The sequence below is a fragment of the Atractosteus spatula genome, chromosome 6 (assembly GCF_055471065.1).
Source record: "Atractosteus spatula isolate fAtrSpa1 chromosome 6, fAtrSpa1.hap1, whole genome shotgun sequence".
NCBI lineage: Eukaryota > Metazoa > Chordata > Actinopteri > Semionotiformes > Lepisosteidae > Atractosteus > Atractosteus spatula.
The window spans coordinates 18,658,237-18,675,672 of NC_142711.1; the positions used below are offsets into that span (position 1 = coordinate 18,658,237).

The following is a 17,436-nucleotide window of genomic DNA, read 5'->3' on the forward strand; positions in this document are numbered from 1 at the left end:
TGGGGGAGAGGAGTGAGTAGGCAGAAAACCGTTCAAGTCATCCACGCATATCCTGGGGAAACCAGACCCCGTCGTTGTTTAATCTGTAGTGAGAAAAATGTGGGCCCAATCAACCATCTGATTGACAGATTACAAGGCCAGTGTGGAGTCCTGCGGTCAAGTGCAGAGTTCAGAATTCACCATCGCTTGATGGGCCAGAAGTCTGGTCTAATCAAGGCTAGCCTGTCTTGTCCACAGCTTTTAAATGACCGTTCCTGTCATCAGATCTGTACAGGCACCAGTGAAAGGAAGACACTAATTCGGAGGTTTCCAGCCCTAATCCTGGTGAGCTCCATTTGGGTTAGTTTTATAAGACCCTCAATTGCCCCCTTTCTATAAAGACTGCAGATGTGTACCTTAAGCAAGTAATTTATTGCATTTAGTGAACTCTGGTCCTCAGGGGTTTAACGATGTTCAGATTATTTGTTCCAAGCGATGGCTGAATAACATAATTTTAATTAAATTCATGATTATTGTTCCGTGTCTTTGTAAATTGATGGTTTCCGGGTCATTTCTAAAACTTTCTAAACTGGACTATGGGAACAGGGTTGGAGATTGGTTTTCTGATTTCTAAATTAATTATAGTCCTTTAGACTATACATTTAAAATGCTTTAACTTATTTTGTTTCTGGTAATTTATGTCGAATTGAGCTAACAAGCATGCCGTTTTTTAAAAAAAATCATTCTTAAAGCAGAACTCAAATTTTCACAATTATTAGCGACAGAACTGGTATATTTGTAACAATGTAAATACTTTAACTTTTGCAGACATGGACCTGCGCTATACTGAACGACCCTAGCGGCTCACTTTCTCCGTTTCAAATGAAATAAATAATAAACCGATAAATAAATAATATATTGTCTCCGTGCACATCGCACTCGGATCTCCTTGCACTCCGTTAACCTGGAAGTTAACGTACGTTTGCTGACAGGCCCACACAAAAGCGACAGAAATGCACGTCTTAAACTCCGATTCCGTTTCAAGACACTGAAGACGTGCGTGTCGGAAAATGGACTGTATTACGCAGGGATTTCGTTTTCTGTTTTAACTTCACGAAAGCCGATCAAGGCCCGGTTTGGGAGCGACCACGGATCCTGGCGCTGACCGACTGAGAGAGAGAGAGCCGTGATCCCGCATTGTCAGCATCCCCCTCCCGGCGCGGCGCGTCACTTGAGAGACCTGGATGTGAAATGTGAAGTAGGCCGCAGTGTAGAGCTCAGTCGCAGTGACAGTCCAGCAATACGTATACCGCTTCTGAAGAGCGAAATGGTCAGGGATGAGTTAAATAACATCTACTGAGAAATGTAATATTTGATACCATCTGAATCTTGGCAGTGGGAGTGGGAATGGTGAAGAGACGCCGGCTGAATAAGCCGTTTCAGTTCAGTCGATACCGTTGCCGCAGTGTCATTTGAAATATTTTAATTAAATTATATTTATTTTTTATTTATTTGTCTTCCAGATTATTTATTGTAACTTATTTAAAAAACGCCCGTAGCTGACAAAGAAAACTGTATAAATAGGAAAAGAGAAATATATTGTAATTGGATTTTCTTTCTCGTGTAAATGATGTCTGAAGCCGATTGATAATTTCAGCAGTATTATTAGGACATTCTTCATGTAAAAATGGCCAAGGAGACGTATCCGCTACATTATTTCGTTTGGTATAACCAGTACATAGAACTGGACCGAGAACTGCAGAAGAACAAGGTATGTATTTATTATTATTATTAGTAGTAGTAATTTATTATTCTACAGTAGTATTTACTTGTGTGCTGTTTCCATGTTCTTATTATTAGTAGTAACATTTACAATGAATACTATTGGCTGCTGCTTCTTCCAATTCAAGAACCTGATGGTCTTCTGCAGTGTTCAGGTGGACAAGAATCTGATGTTCTTCAGCAGTGTTCAGCTGAATTGGTATCTGATGATCTTCAGCAGTGTTCAGTTGGACAAGTATCTGATGTTCTTTAGTAGTGTTCAGGTGGACAGATATATAATGTTCTTCAGCAGTGTTCAGGTGGACAGGTACCTGATGTTCTTCAGCAATGTTCAGGTGGATAGGTATCTGATGTTCTTCAGCAGTGTTCAGCTGGAGAGGTAGCTGTATTCAGCAGTATTCAGGTGTCTGATAGTCTTCACCAGTATGCAGGTGGACAGGTGACTGATGTTTTTCAGCAGTGTTCAGCTGGAGAGGTACCTATTCTTCGGCAGTGTTCAGGCGAAGAGGTATCTGATGTTCTTCAGCAGTGTTTGGGTAGGGGTGTCTGATGGTCTTCAGCAGTGTGCAGGTGCACAGGTGACTGATGTTTTTCAGCAGTATTGATCTGTTCTACAGTGTGTGCTTTGTATTTGTGTGCAGTAGCAGTATTGATAGTTATACTGAGCTATCCGTGATATGGTATTGTATTCATGTGTGTCTGTATTAATAAACAGATGCAGTATCTGTGAAACTTGCTTTGTTCGCGGTTCTTATTCATGATAGATGTTCTGTGGTGCACTCTGCAGGTACAGTTTGCTCTTTACACTGTATGTCTGTTGGCATATTTCCACACTGTACACTGGTACTGTTGTGTCTGATGGTATGTGTTTCACTGTCTTTTACAGCATGACAAGGAGGCAGTGGACCCTCGTGGACGGACACCACTGCAGCTGGCTGTTAGCCTAGGACACCTGGAGAGCACCCGAGTGCTACTGAGACACAAGGCAGATCCCACACAGCACACTGCACAGGGCTGGACTGGTAAGACACACTGGCCACACACTGCACAGGGCTGGACTGGTGAGACACACTGACCACACACTGCACAGGGCTGGACTGGTAAGACACACTGGCCACACAGTGCACAGGGATGGACTGGTGAGACACACTGACCTCACACTGCACAGGGCTGGACTGGTGAGACACACTGACCACACACTGCACAGGGCTGGACTGGTGAGACACACTGACCATGCACAGCATAGCTCTGGACTGGTGAGATACACTGACCAGGGCTGGACAGGGCTGGACTGGTGAGACACACTGACCACACACTGCACAGGGCTGGACTGGTGAGACACACTGACCACACATAGCACAGCTCTGGACTGGTGAGACACACTGACCACACACTGCACAGGGCTGGACTGGTGAGACGCACTGACCACACACTGCACAGGGCTGGACTGGTGAGACATGAAAGATGTCAGATGTAAGTAAGCGTCGTATGTGGTCAGTGTTACAGGAGGCGGTTAGTACTGGAGACCCTGAGCTGGTCCAGCTGGTTCTGCAGTACAGAGACAACAAGAGAGCCACAGAGAGACTGGCTGGCATCCCAGAGCTGTTGAGCAAACTGCGCAAGGTCAGGGGAAATACACTGCACTGGAACACACTGCACACAACACTGCACACAACACTGCACTGGAACACACTGCACGCAACACTGCACTGGAACACACTGCACACAACACTACACTGGAACACACTGCACACAACACTGCACAAGGTCAGGGGAAATACACTGCACTGAAACACACTGTACACAACACTGCACAAGGTCAGGGGAAATACACTGCACTGGAACACACTGCACACAACACTGCACTGGAACACACTGTACACAACACTGCACTGTTACACACTGCACACAACACTGCGCAAGGTCAGGGGAAATACACTGCACTGTTACACACTGCACACAACACTGCAAGGTCATGGGGAGATCCACAGCACTGGAACACACTGCACACAACACAGCACTGTAGCCCACTGCACACAGCACTGTGCAAGGTCAGGGGAAATACACTGCACTATAAAACACCACACAGAACTGCACAGTAACACACTGCACACAACACTGCACTGGAACACACTGCACTGTAATACACTGCAGACTAACACTAACGTGAACAGTTGCATACTTTGTTGCGTTGTTCTGAGCACACTTGTAGTACTGCCATTGTGAACAGGACTTAATTACTCTGTTGTGTGCTCTGTGTCCTTACAGTGTGCTGTATTTGTGGTTGCAGGCACGTGACTTCTACGTAGAGATGAAATGGGAGTTCACAAGCTGGGGTGAGACACCAGATAACCTGTCTTTCTGCCATGCTCTGTCTTCATCCAATCTGTGTGTCCAAACTGTATTAACCCCTCTCTCTCAGTGCAGTGTTAATGTCCTGTAGTGTCCAGTCAGTGTGTCTGGACTGTATTAACCCCTCTCTATCAGTGCAGTGTTAATGTCCTGTAGTGTCCAGTCAGTGTGTCTGGACTGTATTAACCCCTCTCTCTCAGTGCAGTGTTAATGTCCTGTAGTGTCCAGTCAGTGTGTCTGGACTGTATTAACCCCTCTCTCTCAGTACAGTGTTAATGTCCTGTAGTGTCCAGTCAGTGTGTCTGGATTGTATTAACCCCTCTCAGTGCAGTGTTAATGTACTGGAGTGTCCAGTCAGTGTGTCTGGACTGTATTAACCCCTCTCTCTCAGTGCAGTGTTAATGTCCTGTAGTGTCCAGTCAGTGTGTCTGTACTGTATTAACCCCTCTCTCTCATAGTACCTCTGGTGTCCAAGGTGTGTCCCAGTGATGTGTATCGGGTGTGGAAAAGTGGCTCCAGCCTGCGAGTGGACACCACCCTGCTGGGCTTTGAGCACATGACCTGGCTGAAGGGGCGACGCAGCTACATCTTCAAGGGAGGAGGTGAACAGCTTTCCTCTCAGCTCTGCTGATGATGTTGATGCTCTGTGATGATGCCTGATTATAAGGAAATTAACAGAACTGGCTTCAGTGGCCTTATTGCTCCGTGTTTTTTAACTCCTCTCTCTCAGTGCAGTGTTAATGTCCTGTAGTGTCCAGTCAGTGTGTCTGGACTGTATTAACCCCTCTCTCTCTTGCTCAGAGGGAGGAGCAGTAGTAATGGAGGTTGACCATGAGAAGCAGGTGGTCTACACAGAGTCTCTTTCCCTTCCTTTGCGGGATCCTGAGTCTCTTTTGGCCGCCATGATGCCCACTGAAGACAGTGTTGCCCACAGGCTGACTTCTCCTATCGTGTCCACTCATCTGAATACGAAGAACATCTCCTTTGAGAGGTACTGAGAGAGAGAGAGATATCGGACAGATCAGAGCCAGTGGGAGTCGGGCAGTGAGATGACAGAGAGACAGACAGGAAGAGAGGATCAGAGCCAGTGGGAGTCGGGCAGTGAGATGACAGAGAGACAGACAGGAAGAGAGGATCAGAGCCAGTGGGAGTCGGGCAGTGAGATGACAGAGAGACAGACAGGAAGAGAGGATCAGAGCCAGTGGGAGTCGGGCAGTGAGATGACAGAGAGACAGACAGGAAGAGAGGATCAGAGCCAGTGGGAGTCGGGCAGTGAGATGACAGAGAGACAGACAGGAATTTCGGATGCCAGGTGAGACGAGACAGACCAGGACAGACACGGTAGGTGTGACATCTGCACGTGTGTGTTTGTGTTGTTACGCAGGAACAAGTCTGGGATCTGGGGCTGGCGCTCAGAGAAGACTGAGATGATCAGTGGATATGAGGCGAAGGTCAGTCCATCTCTGTCTGTCAGTCTGTGTTCCTCTTTAAACTCCATCCAGAAGTGGAAGAGCTAACTGTTTCAGCTTTCGTGACTCTATGTCTGTTTCCATTTAAAGGTTTACAGTGCCAGCAATGTGGAGCTCGTGACCCGAACGCGAACAGAACATCTCTCGGACCAGGACAAGTCCAGGAGCAGAGGTACCAGAACCCCCAGACCCGCCTGGCTACACCAGCGCATGAAATAAACACATCGTCATCGTCGTCATCACATTCTCTATACAGAGAGATTAGAGGCACAGAGAAACACAGTGCTGTGTGGGTAACTGTGCTGTTTCAGCTCCTCTCTCTCTCTTTCCAGGCTCTAAGACTCCTCTCCAGTCCTTCCTGGGAATTGCTGAGCAGCACGTCTCTCACAGTGGGGTCAGTCCTTATAATAAAACTTTGAAAAGCAAGGATAGGGGGACGCGTCTTTACACAAAGGGTGGTGGGAGTGTAGAACAAGTTGCCCAGCCAGGTTGTTGAAGCTGTTACCCTGGCTTCTTTTAAGAAACAGCTGGACGAAGACTTTGGATCAATTAGCCACTGTCTTGGAAATGATAGTCTCTACTGTCTGCCGATTGCCCTCCTCTTGTTTGTCACCTGTCTCATGACTTTACTGGACGGTCCGCTGCCCCGTGTCTGACACAGCCGGACAGCCCAGCTCGGCGCTGTTCTGTCTCCGCCGTGACCAGGGTGTTGAGGGTGCTGAGGACACTGGGAAGTGGCACTGAGTCTCGCTGACATTCCTGCCTCCCCACAGAGCCAGGTGTCCCAGTGTGCCAGCCCCACCAACCCCAGTGCCCTGACTGCAGAGGAGTACTTCAACCCTGACCTCTCGCTGACCCGCAGAGACATCGGCAGGCCTGTGGAGCTCAGCAGCAAAGTGCAGAGGTACTGTACTGTATTTGTGTGAGAGTGTCAGGGGTACTGTACTGTACTGTGTGTGAGAGTGTCAGGGGTACTGTACTGTACTACAGTATGTGTGAGAGTGTCAGGGGTACTGTACTGTGTGAGAGTGTCAGGGGTACTGTACTGTACTACAGTATGTGTGAGAGTGTCAGGGGTACTGTACTGTGTGTGAGAGTGTCAGGGGTACTGTACTGTACTACAGTATGTGTGAGAGTGTCAGGGGTACTGTACTGTGTGAGAGAGTTAGAGGTACTGTACTGTGTGTGAGAGTGTCAGGGGTACTGTACTACAGTATGTGTGAGAGTGTCAGGGGTACTGTACTGTGTGAGAGAGTTAGAGGTACTGTACTACAGTATGTGTGAGAGTGTCAGGGGTACTGTACTGTGTGAGAGAGTGTCAGAGGTACTGTACTGTATTTGTGTGAGAGTGTCAGGGGTACTGTACTACAGTATGTGTGAGAGTGTCAGGGGTACTGTACTGTGTGAGAGAGTGTCAGAGGTACTGTACTGTATTTGTGTGAGAGTGTCAGGGGTACTGTACTGTACTGTGTGTGAGAGTGTCAGGGGTACTGTACTGTGTGAGAGAGTTAGAGGTACTGTACTACAGTATGTGTGAGAGTGTCAGGGGTACTGTACTGTGTGAGAGAGTGTCAGAGGTACTGTACTGTATTTGTGTGAGAGTGTCAGGGGTACTGTACTACAGTATGTGTGAGAGTGTCAGGGGAACTGTACTGTGTGAGAGAGTTAGAGGTACTGTACTGTGTGAGAGAGTGTCAGGGGTACTGTACTGTGTGAGAGAGTGTCATGGGTACTGTACTGAACCGTGTGTGAGAGAGTTAGAGGTACTGTACTGTGTGAGAGAGTGTCAGGGGTACTGTACTGTGTGAGAGAGTGTCATGGGTACTGTACTGAACTGTGTGTGAGAGTGTCAGAGGTACTGTACCGTGTGAGAGAGTGTCAGGGGTACTGTACTGTGTGTGAGAGTGTCAGAGGTACTGTACCGTACTGTGTGAGAGAGTGTCAGGGGTACTGTACTGTGTGTGAGAGTGTCAGAGGTACTGTACCGTACTGTGTGTGAGAGTGTCAGGGGTACTGTACTGTGTGTGAGAGTGTCAGAGGTACTGTACCGTACTGTGTGAGAGTGTCAGGGGTACTGTACTGTGTGAGAGAGTGTCAGGGGTACTGTACTGTACTACAGTATGTGTGAGAGTGTCAGGGGTACTGTACTGTGTGTGAGAGTGTCAGAGGTACTGTACTGTACTGTGTGAGAGTGTCAGGGGTACTGTACTGTACTACAGTATGTGTGAGAGTGTCAGGGGTACTGTACTGTGTGAGAGAGTGTCAGGGGTACTGTACTGTGTGAGAGAGTTAGAGGTACTGTACTACAGTATGTGTGAGAGTGTCAGGGGTACTGTACTTTGTGAGACAGTTAGAGGTACTGTACTACAGTATGTGTGAGAGTGTCAGGGGTACTGTACTGTGTGTGAGAGTGTCAGGGGTACTGTACTACAGTATGTGTGAGAGTGTCAGGGGAACTGTACTGTGTGAGAGAGTTAGAGGTACTGTACTGTGTGAGAGAGTGTCAGGGGTACTGTACTGTGTGAGAGAGTTAGAGGTACTGTACTACAGTATGTGTGAGAGTGTCAGGGGTACTGTACTGTGTGAGAGAGTGTCAGAGGTACTGTACTGTATTTGTGTGAGAGTGTCAGGGGTACTGTACTACAGTATGTGTGAGAGTGTCAGGGGTACTGTACTGTGTGAGAGAGTGTCAGAGGTACTGTACTGTATTTGTGTGAGAGTGTCAGGGGTACTGTACTGTACTGTGTGTGAGAGTGTCAGGGGTACTGTACTGTACTACAGTATGTGTGAGAGTGTCAGGGGTACTGTACTGTGTGAGAGAGTTAGAGGTACTGTACTACAGTATGTGTGAGAGTGTCAGGGGTACTGTACTGTGTGAGAGAGTGTCAGAGGTACTGTACTGTATTTGTGTGAGAGTGTCAGGGGTACTGTACTACAGTATGTGTGAGAGTGTCAGGGGAACTGTACTGTGTGAGAGAGTTAGAGGTACTGTACTGTGTGAGAGAGTGTCAGGGGTACTGTACTGTGTGAGAGAGTGTCAGAGGTACTGTACTGAACCGTGTGTGAGAGAGTTAGAGGTACTGTACTGTGTGAGAGAGTGTCAGGGGTACTGTACTGTGTGAGAGAGTGTCATGGGTACTGTACTGAACTGTGTGTGAGAGTGTCAGAGGTACTGTACTGTGTGAGAGAGTGTCAGGGGTACTGTACTGTGTGAGAGAGTTAGAGGTACTGTACTACAGTATGTGTGAGAGTGTCAGGGGTACTGTACTGTGTGAGAGAGTGTCAGAGGTACTGTACTGTATTTGTGTGAGAGTGTCAGGGGTACTGTACTGTGTGAGAGAGTGTCAGAGGTACTGTACTGTATTTGTGTGAGAGTGTCAGGGGTACTGTACTGTACTGTGTGTGAGAGTGTCAGGGGTACTGTACTGTATTTGTGTGAGAGTGTCAGGGGTACTGTACTGTACTGTGTGTGAGAGTGTCAGGGGTACTGTACTGTACTACAGTATGTGTGAGAGTGTCAGGGGTACTGTACTGTGTGAGAGAGTTAGAGGTACTGTACTACAGTATGTGTGAGAGTGTCAGGGGTACTGTACTGTGTGAGAGAGTGTCAGAGGTACTGTACTGTATTTGTGTGAGAGTGTCAGGGGTACTGTACTGTACTACAGTATGTGTGAGAGTGTCAGGGGTACTGTACTGTGTGTGAGAGTGTCAGAGGTACTGTACTGTACTGTGTGAGAGTGTCAGGGGTACTGTACTGTACTACAGTATGTGTGAGAGTGTCAGGGGTACTGTACTGTGTGAGAGAGTGTCAGGGGTACTGTACTGTGTGAGAGAGTTAGAGGTACTGTACTACAGTATGTGTGAGAGTGTCAGGGGTACTGTACTTTGTGAGACAGTTAGAGGTACTGTACTACAGTATGTGTGAGAGTGTCAGGGGTACTGTACTGTGTGTGAGAGTGTCAGGGGTACTGTACTACAGTATGTGTGAGAGAGTTAGAGGTACTGTACTGTGTGAGAGAGTGTCAGGGGTACTGTACTGTGTGTGAGAGTGTCAGGGGTACTGTACTGTGTGAGAGAGTGTCAGAGGTACTGTACTGTGTGAGAGAGTGTCAGGGGTACTGTACTGTGTGTGAGAGTGTCAGGGGTACTGTACTGTGTGAGAGAGTGTCAGAGGTACTGTACTATGTGAGAGAGTGTCAGGGGTACTGTACTGTGTGTGAGAGTGTCAGAGGTACTGTACTGTACTGTGTGAGAGTGTCAGGGGTACTGTACTGTACTACAGTATGTGTGAGAGTGTCAGGGGTACTGTACTGTGTGAGAGAGTTAGAGGTACTGTACTACAGTATGTGTGAGAGTGTCAGGGGTACTGTACTTTGTGAGACAGTTAGAGGTACTGTACTACAGTATGTGTGAGAGTGTCAGGGGTACTGTACTGTGTGAGAGAGTGTCAGAGGTACTGTACTGTATTTGTGTGAGAGTGTCAGGGGTACTGTACTACAGTATGTGTGAGAGTGTCAGGGGAACTGTACTGTGTGAGAGAGTTAGAGGTACTGTACTGTGTGTGAGAGTGTCAGAGGTACTGTACTGTGTGTGAGAGTGTCAGAGGTACTGTACTATGTGAGAGAGTGTCAGGGGTACTGTACTGTGTGTGAGAGAGTGTCAGAGGTACTGTACCGTACTGCGCGAGAGAGTGTCAGGGGTACTGTACTGTGTGTGAGAGTGTCAGAGGTACTGTACCGTACTGTGTGAGAGTGTCAGGGGTACTGTACTGTGTGTGAGAGTGTCAGAGGTACTGTACCGTACTGTGTGAGAGTGTCAGGGGTACTGTACTGTGTGTGAGAGTGTCAGAGGTACTGTACCGTACTGTGTGAGAGTGTCAGGGGTACTGTACTGTGTGTGAGAGTGTCAGGGGTACTGTACTGTGTGAGAGAGTGTCAGGGGTACTGTACTGTACTGTGTGTGAGAGTGTCAGTGGAGCTCAGCAGCAAGGTGCAGAGGTACTGGCTCAGTAATGCCTTGTCATTGGTGTCCTCTCTGCTATTTAACCCCTGTCCTTCTGTTTCAGGTTCAAGGCGACGCTGTGGTTAAGTGAGTCTCACCCCCTTTCTCTAGTGGAGCAGGTGTCCCCCATTATTGACCTGATGGCAATCTCCAACGCCCACTTTGCCAAGCTGAGAGACTTCATTACTCTTAGACTGCCACCTGGCTTCCCCGTCAAGATCGGTGAGAGAAACTGTGGGAGAGAGTGGCAGGGGAAGTGTGAGAGGGTGGGGGGAGACGGGGAGAGTGAGAAAGTGGGAGGAGATTGTGAGAAAGTGGAAGGGGAAGTGTGATAGAGTGGGAGGGGACTGAGTGGGTGGGGACAGCTTGAGAGTTAGAGGAGACTGAAAAAGTGGGAGAAAACAGTGTGTGAGTTAGAGGTGTTTAAAAGAGAGGGAGTGGGGGGAGACTAAGGGAGTGGGGGGAGACTGAGGGTGTGGGGGGACCCCGTGAGGGAGTGGGAGGAGACTGAGGGTGTGGGGGGACCCCGTGAGGGAGTGGGAGGAGACTGAGGGTGGGGGGACCCTGTGAGGGAGTGGGAGGAGACTGGGGGTGTGGGGGGACCCCGTGAGGGAGTGGGAGGAGACTGAGGGAGTGGGAGGAGACTGAGGGTGTGGGGGGACCCCGTGAGGGAGTGGGGGGACACAGAGAGAGAGACTAGATCAGGGAGAAGAAGGTGGAGAAGGAGGCTTTGCTTAGTACAGGTTGACTGTGAGAGATCCCTGTACTGCAAAGGGAAGCACAGTCCCTGTCCCCTCATTAGAGAACACTTCCAGCACATACAGCTGGTTTCCTTTGGTCCATAGCTTTCCTTTCAGTATTTGACAGTGGCACACACCATGGACCATGGACATCAGGGCACTGGGAAACATGACTGGTTATCATAGCAGAAGAAAGGGAAACGGCCCCAGAATTAATGTGTCCCCGAACCCTCCTGCCAGTCCTGCCCTGGTCGTGTCCAGCCCAGCTGGCAGCGGACCGGGCCACACTGTGGCCGCAGGACGGCTCTCCCACCTGACGTTCCCACTGGTGACCCTAACCCTCTCCCTCCGTCTCTCTCTCTCTCTCTCTCTCTCTCTCTCGCAGAGATCCCGCTGTTCCACGTCCTCAACGCGCGGGTGACCTTCAGTAACCTCTGCGGCTGCGACGAGCCCGTCAGCTCCGTCACTGTCTGCCCCCCGCCACCAGAGGGCGCAGCTGAGACAGGTACTGGTCCAGGGGGGAAGTCGTCACTCTTTCAGCAGGCGCTCACAGGCCACAGACGCTGACCACGGCCAGATTCGGACTTCCACCCTCCCAGGGCAGAGCGGCGCTCTGTGCTGCCCTTGTTAGCTTCCTGTCTGTAGAGCCGCCCAGCAGCTGCAGAAGCTGACTTCAGCGGTGGACGCTGTCCTGGGATTCAGGCATCCTGACTGAGCTGTGTCATTGTTCTGCAGGGGAAGCTCGGCCACTTGAGCATTTGTAAGCAAATTATTAAGCAAATTGTGTTGCCACAATGTCGTTATGTGTCAAATAAGAAAATGAGAAAGGTCACAAACAGGAGGAGGCCATTCTTTGATAGTTTGCATAGAGATAGAGAAGCCAGGGTACCGGCTTCAGCACCATGGCTGGGCAGCTTGTTCCACACTCCCACTACTCTTTGTGTAAAGAAGACCCTCCTGTCCTGACTGGAGGATCTCTCTCAGCGGTGTCATGAGAGAAGCCAGAGTACCGGGTACCCTGTGTCTTGTTCCAGACGCCTCCACAGAGTCTGGACTTAAACTGGTAGGCAGAAGGAGAAAGGAAAGGGGCTCCTGAAGCTGCTGGAACTGGGGTTCCCCTCGAGGCGACACCAGGGGGGACGATGGGCGATCATGAGGCTTGTGTGTGACGCGTGCCCGTGTGAGACACTGTGTTTCTGGCACACGTGTGTGAGCGGGGCATGTTCTGCCAGCAGGAGCAGGGGAGCGGCCGCAGCGATGCGGATTCACTGTTGTGTGAAATGACGGGACACAGCGGGCTGGGCTCTCCACAGCCTGCTGGCCCGTGGGAGGGCTGGCTTCACCTCGCTGCCTCGATTCACAACCCCCACTGGGCACGTCATGTGACACCATCATATGACCATGTCACGTGACGTACGGCAGAGCCCTCCAGGCATTCCACTGTTGATGTCATGTTGCAGATCATACGTGTTGGGCAGCAGTGTGGAGCACTGGTCAGAGCCCCGGACCTGTTACTGAAAGGTTGTGGGTTTAAATCCCAGGTGAAATAAAGCAGTAATACAATTGAGCAAGGTATATCACTTGAATATTTCCAGTAAAATACTCAGGTATTTAAATGTGTGCAGATGTGACTCACTTTGGATAAAAGCATCATCAAATAAATATATCATAGATTTCCTGTCTTGCACTGCTCTCTTTCACTCAGGTGGTACCCCCCCACCCCTCTGCTGTGAGGTGGATCCTTCCGTGTTTGAGCCTCCCCCAGAGTACGCCACACTTGGTACTGGTCGCAGTGAGCCAATGAGAGACGAGGATGACAACCTCTTGCAGTTTGCCATTCAGCAGAGCCTGTTGGATGCTGGAACGGAGAGTGACCAGGTGGGGGCAGCAGTGAGACACTGGTAATACTTCCACTTCCACTTTTACAGATATCCATGTATTGATTCAGCCCTGAACTGGGAATGACCAACTGGGCACAATACGCAGACACAAGTATTTCCAGTATCCAGTCCAGACCAGGGTGCCCTCTGAGTGGAGTTCGCATGTGAATTTTTTCCAGGGCTCTGGTTTTCTCCCATCTGGGATGTCCCATCCAAGGACTACTGTCTGGGTAAATTTGTTTCTTTCAGTGGTCCCGGTATGTGTGTGAGCTGTGGTGGACAGAAGCCCAGTCCAGGGAGTAGCCCTGCCTTGTGCCCTACCCTTCCAGTATAGGCTCCAGGTCTGAGCCACTCTCTGTTAATGGGAGAACACACCACTGTCAGCATTAATCAACAGTGCAGGTCACAAATGAAACGAAGCAGGTAGGCCTGTTTGGTCATAAGTATGGTTCCAGGATCTCATCCAGCTGTGTCTTAAGAGAGAGGCCAGAGTATCAGCTTCAACAACATGGCTGGGCAGCATGTTCCACACTCCCACCACCCTCTGTGTAAAGAAGCGTCTCCTATCCTGACTAGAGGATCCCATCCGACTGCGTCTTGGAAGGAGTCAGGGTAACAGCTTCAACAACGTGTCTGGGCAGCTTGTTCCACACTCCCACCACCCTCTGTGTAAAGAAGGGCCTCAGGTTCCCAGTTTCACATGCACATCCAGGGAAAAGGTACTGATCCCAGCAATGAGACTCTTTCTCTCTCCCCAGGTGACTATATGGGAAGCCCTGACGAACAGTCGCCCTGTGTCCCACACTCCCCTGTACGAAGAGGACACCCAGCTGGAGAGGTGAGGCCCTCTCGCACAGAGCTCTTCTTCCAGCCCTTTATCAAGCCGGCATTTACATCTTTATGGAAATACGACTCTGTTTAAACTCCGATTTGAATGTTTAGCCACGTTTTATCTCCTTCTCCTGTTGAGGCTCAAACGCTTCACTGGCAAGACGAGTCTTGCCTGTTCAGACAGTGCCAGCTGATGTCCCGTGGGCCTCCCTCGCTATACTGGTCCTGTTCTGTCGACTCACTGTCCAAGGGCTTCCAGAACCAGCAAACCAGAAGCCGACAGCATAGTGGCTCAGTGTCCAATCTCAGTGCAACAGGGATCAGAATCAGAAGCACCATTGTTACAGATGGACAGGACAGTCTCAGACCAGTCTCAGTGCAGTCACAGTACTATTAATGTACTGGAGTGTCCAGTCAGTGTGTCTGGACTGTATTAACCCCTCTCTCTCAGTGCAGTGTTAATGTACTGGAGTGTCCAGTCAGTGTGTCTGGACTGTATTAACCCCTCTCTCTCAGTGCAGTGTTAATGTACTGTAGTGTCCAGTCAGTGTGTCTGTGCTTTATTAACCCCTCTCTCTCAGTGCAGTGTTAATGTACTGTAGTGTCCAGTCAGTGTGTCTGTACTGTATTAACCCCTCTCTCTCTGTTTCAGGGCTATACAGGAGTCTCTCTCCCTCTCTTTGGCTGGAGGTCAGGGTGGAGAGAGTGGGACCTGCATGCAGACCTCAACAGTGACAGGAAAGGAGTCGCAGGTGGAAGAGGAGGAGTCAATACATCTGACTCCTCCCCCAATTCTCTCCCTTTCCCCCTCTCAACAAGTCCGTTCGCCACCCTCCTATAGCTCACTGGATGACCCCAACTACGCCCGGAGAATGCCTGGGGCCTTCGCCGTGGCAACCAGTTTTGACGAGCAGCTTCGCATTGCCATGGAGCTGTCTTGCCTGGAGCAGGAAGAGCAGGACAGGAAGAGGCGGGAGGAAGAGGAGGAGCTGGAGAGGATACTGCAGCTGTCACTCACTGAGAAGTAGAGCTTCCTCTTACTTTGGATTCACTGCAGCTGCTTCTGTTCTTAACAAAATACTTTAATGTCTCTGGTTTGTAACTGTAACTGCAACTGCTCTGTTCCTCATGTTCTCTCCTCTCTCTCTGTGACAGCAGAGTCCCTCAGTAATACACACTACAGACAGGCGAAGCAGTGAGAGAGAGGAGATCACAGAATCTCTCAGTAACAACAGGACAGGAGACACAGTGAGAAAGAGGAGATAACAGAATACCTCAGTAATAATCACATACAACAAGACACGAGACACAATGAGAGAGAGGAGATAACAGAGAATTCCTCAGTAATAAACACACACAAAAACACACACAACAGGACAGGAGACACAGTAAGACAGAGAGATCACAGAAAATCCCTCATTAATAAACACACACAACAGGACAGGAGACACAGTGAGACAGAGAGATCACAGACAATCCCTCATTAATAAACACACACAACAGGACAGGAGACACAGTGAAAGAGAGAGGAGATCACAGAGAACCCCTCAGTAATAGTCACACACAACAGGACAGGAGACACAGTGAAAGAGAGAGGAGATAACAGAGAATCCCTCAGTAATAGTCACACACAACAGGAGGCACAGTCAGAGGTAAGAGACACTCCAACTGGATGAAATGAAAGAAAATACTTTGGGATGAGACTTCTGGGGGCGTTGTGCTATGAAGCTGAGTCAATTCCACACCTGTTGGCTACGCAGTGATGGAGGAGACAGACCATTCAGGACCACAAGCCAAGATTCACGACAGAAGGGACTTTCTTGTTCGCTGTTTGTAAAACACCCTTCTGATGCTGAAACGTGAAAAGCATCTGGATTTTGCGACATTCGAAGAATCCTGGCCTGGTGTCCCACCAGTCACCCCAAACCTGACCATTACAGACTTAATCTATCCCGGATCTCATCCAGCTGTGTCTTGAAAGAAACCAGGGTAATTGGCTTCAACACCATGGCTGTGCAACTTGTTCCACACTCCCGCCACCCTTTGTGTAAAGAAGAGCCTTCTGTCATGACGGAGGATCCCATCCAGCTGTTCCTCGAAAGAAACCAGGGTGTAGGCTTCAACAACATGGCTGGGCAGTTTGTTCCATGCTCCCACCACTCTGTGTGTAAAGAAGTGATTCCTGCACTCTGTTTTGGTGATGGTGGTGTTGTTTTAGAGTTGGCGGAACTCAGGTCTCAAATAGTGGACAAGGTGGCACAACACTGAGACATAACTGGTGACAAGATATCGACTACTCGAGCTGGAACTACATCACTCCACTGCCGCAGAAACAGCACTGCGCCCTGGTCCAGGCCTGAGCCCTTCTGCTCCCACCTGCCTGCTGGGATCCGTCAGGGTACACCAGCCTGCCAGCCTTGCCAGTACAGGAGAGGCTGTTGCAGCTCTGTAGGGGCACGGGCCCAGGACACCAGCAGGGGTGTTGTGGTTGTGGTTCTCCCTGCTAAAGTCCACAGCCTGCGTCCCCTCCCTCTCCCCCACACTTTTTACCACCCATCGTCACTTAGTATTCGAGCCAGGAGAGCGAGAAGAGTTAACTATGTTTGCCCTGCCCTGAGAGAGAAGGGTTAATACAGTCCAGACACACTGACTGGACACTACAGTACATTAACACTGCACTGAGAGAGAGGGGTTAATACAGTCCAGACACACTGACTGGACACTACAGGACATTAACACTGCACTGAGAGGGGTTAATACAGTACAGACACACTGAACACTACAGTACATTAACACTGCACTGAGAGAGAGGGGTTAATACAGTCCAGACACACTGTCTGGACACTACAGTACATTAACACTGCACTGAGAGAGAGGGGTTAATACAGTACAGACACACTGAACACTACAGGACATTAACACTGCACTGAGAGAGAGGGGTTAATACAGTCCAGACACACTGACTGGACACTACAGTACATTAACACTGCACTGAGAAAGTTTTTTTTATTGTTTTAGAAACCTTTTTTTCTTTGAAGTTGTTTGAGATACAGTATAATTGAGCAAGAATGATCCCTAGACTTTGAACCTAAATGAATTTTAATTTAATGCTATAACATTAATGATATAAGGAGTCTTACAGAAAAAATAACTTAAGATGATAAAGATGAAGGAAACGAGTGAGAACACAGTGTTCAAGTGACACGTATTAATAAAAGATTACTAAAATGTGTTTGCTGATGCTCAGTGTGTGTGCTGTGTGTGTCCATCTCTCCTCTGAGGTCTGTTTTACATGACATCTGTCCCCTGACTTGCAGTGTCCACTCGCCTGGCCTGAGTGACCAGTCACAGTGAGACACTGTGTCTCCAGTCTGTGTCCACACACACCAGCCCTGAGTGACC

The 17,436-nt window shown here is 49.1% G+C and overlaps 1 protein-coding gene across 1 annotated transcript; it reads left to right on the forward strand.

The window, feature by feature from the left end:
• Positions 1 to 891: 891 nt before the first annotated feature.
• On the forward strand, positions 892 to 17,264 carry ankrd13d (ankyrin repeat domain 13D). Its single transcript, XM_088918432.1, has 15 exons — positions 892 to 1,750; positions 2,648 to 2,783; positions 3,260 to 3,384; positions 4,052 to 4,097; positions 4,572 to 4,715; positions 4,915 to 5,104; positions 5,498 to 5,564; positions 5,673 to 5,754; positions 5,915 to 5,976; positions 6,356 to 6,486; positions 10,648 to 10,805; positions 11,709 to 11,828; positions 13,029 to 13,201; positions 13,962 to 14,041; positions 14,687 to 17,264. Exons 1-15 carry the CDS (start codon positions 1,667 to 1,669, stop codon positions 15,060 to 15,062), a joined length of 1,974 nt encoding a protein of 657 aa, XP_088774558.1. The 5' UTR covers positions 892 to 1,666; the 3' UTR covers positions 15,063 to 17,264.
• Positions 17,265 to 17,436: the final 172 nt, after the last annotated feature.

Bases quoted from the DNA above. Each gene is read 5' to 3' on its own strand.
- ankrd13d (XM_088918432.1), top strand. From the start codon at position 1,667: ATGGCCAAGGAGACGTATCCGCTACATTATTTCGTTTGGTATAACCAG. The intron at 5,977-6,355 runs GTCAGTCCTTAT...GCCTCCCCACAG, and splicing joins AGCACGTCTCTCACAGTGGG to AGCCAGGTGTCCCAGTGTGC. The intron at 6,487-10,647 runs GTACTGTACTGT...CTTCTGTTTCAG, and splicing joins CTCAGCAGCAAAGTGCAGAG to GTTCAAGGCGACGCTGTGGT.